Raw genomic sequence first — 6,152 nt, 5'->3', positions numbered from 1 at the left:
AATTGACGTAAAAATTTGAGAAATAGTCATGGCTACATATTTTTGGCCAGCACTGTAGGCTAAACACAACATTTGCCACTTTGCATAGCTGAATTTTGTGCAACTGTTCGAATCACAACTTCATATAATTATGAGTATCCAGCAATACCATAATGGAGATGATAGCTTTCCGTCAAGGCAAGATGCGGAGTAAATGCTGGCTGTTAGCCTCATGTCAAGCCATAAGCTCAATAGCAAAGGCACTTGTCAAAGATAAGAATTCAAGAAAAGACAAAATGTATAGTTAGTATGAAAAGACTTACTCTGTGCAAGCTCTGTGGTGACATGTTGAACTTGGCAGCACTCAAAGTCCATTACAGGATCGAGTCGAAATAAGACACGAGATGTCTTATTACCTGTCCTCAAGAAGATTAGAAATGCTTGGAAAGCATATGTCTACTGTTGGCCCCCAAGTAGTCAGGTAACTGGTAGCCAAATGCGGTGATCACTAACCTGGAGGCGTTCAGCACTGATAAGATTGTGCTGGTAAAACACACCCGGAAGCATGGATGGGGAAAAAGATAGCATCCACCGTGCGGCTGCTGGTAGTCTTTTGAAACTAGGAACGGGGAAGTCTCTTTTTTGTAATTAGGAAAGTTGCGACAAATTCTGCCGTGCTCCAGATGTTGTAACAGGACGTCGCGCTTGCGATCATCAAGCAAGGAAGCTGCGCGAATAATATAATGATGCCTCCTCTTTGTCGAAGAGGTCTTTCAACATGATAAGACTCGACACGACATATACCCAGACGTATTGAACGCGCTCGATGTTTTTACATAAAAGGGCAAAATCTGCGAATTATGTACAGGGGTCGGTAACTCTCATCGCGGTGGACTTGCATCGAGACGACCTCGCGCATCCACCCACCTTCGGTCAACGAAGCCGAAAATATAGCATCATATGCTCACTTCAACTTCCGTACCGCAAGGGCAGGATCGGGTACCGTAAGTTAAGCTCTCTGGGCACTAGCGGCGATGGACCTCAGCCATACTTGAAAGAAAGAGAGAGCTCTTTGGGCTGCCGAGAAGCTTCACAGTGCGCTGCACCTTGCTCTCGGCAAAGAGGTATGCTTGCAAGCAAGATCGTTCACGATAAGGATCAGATAGAATTCTTTTGGCTTATGATTGTGACCGTACACTTGCAACTTACAGTTTCTCGTCAACTCCACCGTTTTGACATAGGACTCCACAACATTCAGTCGCTTCAACTCTCCGCTGACTCTAGCATAGGAGACATTTGCTTACATCTGTGATAAAACGTGCCTCTAAAACACACACGAGATAATTTCGTTCCTTCCCGTCTCAACAAATATACTCACTAAAGATCATTATACGATCGCTTTTTTTGGTCTAATTCTAGCCTGTGGCTCACTGCTGCTTCTGCTCTCTAGGCCCTGATTCAAACCCTTGAATATATCTTTGTCGAAAAAATTGAACTTTCTCATTTCCTGCTCCGAAGTTTTTACAGCTTCGTGCCCGAGTCAAAGCGCTTCTGCTTCCTGGCATATATAATTTCAGAACTTGCCAAATTTCCACCAAGTCATAAATGCAACCGCTTTGACTTCCCGTCAATCATGGTTTGCGGCATTTCATTGACGCCATACCTGATAGACGGTCATATGTCGAATCCTGGCTCAGGATGAGACAATGTTCTTAGCTATCTGAGTTCCCAACCTAGTTTGAAGGCTTAGCCTTTTGCCAGATTTGCTAGTATCCCCGCCGCAAGATACACGTAGATAGAATCCGTGTCGGTATCATCAATGCCTCCGCAAATTGTCTACAGGTTCTAACAGCCGCGCGTCGTACGTTATTACTTGAAGCTCCTAGATCTATCAAGACTTTAATGGCTTTACAAATTCTAGGACATTGATTTTAGCATCTGATAATCCTAGGCTATGAACTCCAACTCTAAGAGAGAGTCAATTTCCCAAATCTGGCTCTGATTTTGCACGACCTCACAAGGTTTGTAGCATTCATTACGCCGCCCTACGCCTAATGGGACTCGACGTTTTCTCCCGAATTCCGTGGGTCAATCTTCGTTCCTCTTCGCAGAGATAACAGGGATCATGCACAGTGCAGATTGTTAATACGACCAGTGATAGAAGCTTTGCAAGTACCGCAAAGCTTCTCGGTATCCATAAAATTTTCTTTCAGTCCTAGGCATGGGTGAGACCGATTGCCGCTGGTGCTAATAATGCCTTCACTTCTGGTACCCCAAATTTGACCTCGCTGCACTAAATTTACTCATCAAACAATGCTTTACCCATCGCTTCTTCGATCAAGGCTGAGTGAATGGAAAGTTTGTGGTGAGAGCGGCATATGTCCGGCACCCTTTATGAAATTGGCCAGCTACACTGCCTCTAGAATGGATTTCTTTGTCATAGCGGCATGAAGACTCTGCGAACTCCCGGACCCTGTCCGCAAGTTTCCCCTCCCTTTTCGAACGAACACCAATTTTATACTACACCCGATACACCTGCTGATGAGAATATCGCTTCAAATGTTCCCATGATGATAACGCCTCTTCCGCAGGGGTACTGCACGTATGTTTCCATTTTGCAGCGGTCTTTTTTTTCGAAGATGGCAATCGCTACGCGGTTGCTCCGTTTAAAGTGTTGCCGAATTCAAGGTAATCTCAACTTTTCACATAAAACGATATAAATTTCACGTTCTCGCCATTAGAAGGCCGACGCTCAACGTTAGCAACCTCACGGTGAGATTCAACTTTGCTTTTGCCGACGCCTGGGGTAGGCCTTCTGTAGGTTTCTGGACATTGGGTCCCACGCGTGCAATGGGCCAGCAACAAATAAAGAACATAGAATAGACGTTATCGTGAGTTATTTCATTTTAGGCTAGCAGTAAATGTATTTTGTTTACAGATCCCACAGAACGCCTCTTTTCGAAGACATCAATACCAGTACTTGCTACCCCCGCGCTGTGGACATTATGTAATTTAAGCGAAGCACAACTGCTAACTGCTGATATAAATAATATGTACGTACACAGTAGTACAGAGCGTACTCATTCTGTGGCATACGTATACTTATTAGAGCCATATCATCAACTCTTTTAGTCTACGGCTGCGAAGCATTCCTTCAAAGACGAAGCAATATCTCAACCATCACTGTGACAAAGCAACCTTTTGATTCAATTGCACATCTCAAAAGCGCATCTGAAAAGGACTAATGCAGTTTCGACCACACCACATAACTGTTATAGACGGTCAAGGTGCCAACAAGAATAAAAGATCTCACAATTTCACACCATGGCTTGTCGTCCTCGGCTGGCTTTTCTCGATGAGCTAGGAATTATCCACTCCAAACAGAATGGATAGTGACTTACGAATTATATGGTGGATTGTAACAATTTTTTTCACTTCAACAATTTCTGTTTCTTTGTGGTTCCAAGTCGGCAAGATGTTGCCTTGGTGTCTTTGCTGCTTATGTCTCAGTATGTATTCAAACATTCTAAGGGAGACATAGTTGCGAACTGCATCAAAATTCCCACAAACTAGTGGGTCTCGGGCTTGTATTAATTTTAAGACTAGAACGTTTGCTGTATGAGTAGCTTCATGGTGATGAGATGGCACTAAAAATATAAGAGAAGATGGCGAGAGTCTGCTTTTATGCCGACATCGCGATCATATTCTGCAAATTTAAGCATCATTCTAGTATGACGTCTGTACATATATAATGTGGGATTTAGACATGAATATGGCACCGCAGCCATTAATACGATCTCTTGTGACTCAACTACATCGAAAAATGGCTTTGCGAGCTATTTTGGATTTCTGCCTCTTAAATGAACATCGTCAACAATCTTGTGTGTGAGTAACTTCCACTTTTCCGCATATCGTATGCAAAGTTCAGAAGGAGGTGATCGTCAACATTTTGGATGCTCCAGCCTTAGAAAAGCTTTAGCATATAAAGAGTGGTAAGACCGTGCGGCCTTGGGATTACACGTACCCAGAGTGTAACGGGGTTACATATGAAAGGGCGGGTCAAACAAGATGGTGTGACCGTACAAAGGTGTAGATTACACAAGTTGGTGTAATCACACAACGGTGTAGCTTCACCGTATCAAGAAGCCACTACGTGGCAGGACTGCCAGTAGTTACGCGTTTTACTATATAAATAAGGTATTACTCTATTAATCAGGAAACCTTAGGTCTCAGATATAGGCGGCTCTGCCGCATATAAATAATAATATACAGTTTCAATTTTGGACGAAAGAGCGCCATTGCCTTGGTCAAGGTTCTTAAGTACATTGGAGGTAGCGAATTGCGATCAGCTACACTTGTACTGATACTTGGAAAGAACGTAAGGTCATTGGCCTGGGCTTAGCTTCCTCTTAGCAAAGTCTACGAAAGCCCGCTACACTTGGTAGCACTATTAGTCAATCTTAGCCTTAGTCGTTACGACTGATCCTCTGTGAGGATAGAGCAATACACCTATTTGCCCCAGGGCATACAGAACGGGCTTCTTAAGCCGATGTCCTTGCTTGTCCCTCCTTGTTCGCATGGGCTTCTTAAGCCGATGTCCTTGCTTATCCCTCCTTGTTCGCATGGACCGAAGCGATAAACGCGCGCCTTGAGGCGTTTCTGAGCTATGAAAAGACTCTGCTAGAGCGCCGACAGCATAAGCTGTCGGCGTCGACTGCGTCTGTGACGCCACTATCGACGACGGATGACTCATATCGACCCAGGCCGCTAATGGTGGGCGTTATGATCTTTAAGGGTAAGGATCGGGAGAATCACCTGCTCTGGGTGAGATAGGCCGATATGGCTATGACACTCGCCATGCTCCGGAACGGGCAACAGCGCGAGGCGCTGGCTATCTCTATGCTCGGCGGCCTACCGCGAGAATGGGCACTAACGTGTAGTGTTCGGTTGATGCGGCGTTCCCCTCTTGGAAGGAGCTGAAGTGTCAGCTTCTGCGAGTGTTCTCGCCGCCTAATCAGGCATATTGCGTGAGATCGCGTTTCCTTGCTGCCCGATAGGGCAAGAAGGAGTTGGTGGACCTTGTCCAAGCGTTGAGAGCTCTCATTGCCGGGATGGTAGCAGAACATCTCTCCAAGGCGGTCACAGTGACTGTCTTCGTGGAGGGCCTTCGCACTGGCGTGACCAGAATGGATGTCTTCCGTGTACATCCGTCTTCTTTTGAAGAAGCAGTGAATGTGGCATTGAATGCCGAATTCAATTTTAAGTCGGCACGACTTGGTTGGAATGCAACCCCCCCCAAAGCTCGTCGAGCGAGGATCTCAACGATGCAGAAAAAGAGGAGGGAGAGCTCCAAGCTGCCGAGCTGCCGAGCAGCGTGTAAACACCCGACGGTGTTTTGTTTGTGGAGACACCCGTCACCTTCGAGCTAATTATCCCCTGTGCCATGCGCGTAAAGGCTCGTCGAACCGACGTCCCGCTTCTAGCCAACCAATCTGGTTTGACGCGGGGAAACGACACCACTCTGTAGGCGCGGGGTGCCCTACTGGGGGAGAGCTGAGCTCTGTTAAGCCTCAAAGAGGTAGAGGCCAGTTTAGCCCAGTCCCGGAGAGCTGCGTGCTCTTGAATACAGAACGTGTGTGAAAGCCGGGCTTGCTAGTCATAAAAATGCGACCGTGAAGGGCTTCGAGATGCCATGGAAGATCCTTATCGATTTCGGGGCGTCGGGCAATTATGCTCGACGCTTCACGATGAAAGGAAGTCAGCTAGATGCTGAGGCGCCGAAAGCGCGGTTCGGTGACATCATTACTCTTCGCTTAGCGACGGGGACACGTGTCACGGTCCCGATGGTCCCTGTGGACCTCGGAGTCGAGTTCCTTGACTTTGATAGCGTGGAACGCTGTCCATTAGACTTGGATGCAAAGTATGCCCACATCGTAGGAATGGCATGATTGGAACACCATGAGCCATGGACTGATTGGAGGTCAAAGACCTTGCTACGCGGGCGTCTCCCGGTGGAGCTTTGGCGAGTCACGAACCCACCTCTGCTAGGAGACGGAAGCGCTATTGCCGAGGGCACTGGACCGAGACGTTCAACGTGCTAGACATTGGAATGTCCGAGTTGGTAGACACCAATGGTGTACCGGACAGGAGTCCCAAGCGTGACTCGCGGGCTT

General features: G+C 46.8%; 1 protein-coding gene across 1 annotated transcript; it reads left to right on the top strand.

Moving 5' to 3' along the window:
• Window positions 1-152: 152 nt before the first annotated feature.
• On the top strand, window positions 153-375 carry PHALS_06610 (uncharacterized protein; the record flags this gene model as incomplete). The annotated part of the gene is made up of 2 exons (XM_024719929.1): window positions 153-282; window positions 341-375. The coding sequence occupies 2 exons, from the start codon at window positions 153-155 to the stop codon at window positions 373-375; spliced, it is 165 nt and encodes a 54-aa protein (XP_024585179.1).
• Window positions 376-6,152: the final 5,777 nt, after the last annotated feature.

This window comes from Plasmopara halstedii, assembly GCF_900000015.1.
Source record: "Plasmopara halstedii genome assembly, contig: Scaffold_3060, whole genome shotgun sequence".
Taxonomy (NCBI): Eukaryota; Oomycota; class Peronosporomycetes; order Peronosporales; family Peronosporaceae; genus Plasmopara; species Plasmopara halstedii.
Note: the sequence above shows the minus strand (reverse complement) of the source record. Positions and strands in the feature narration are given on the sequence as shown.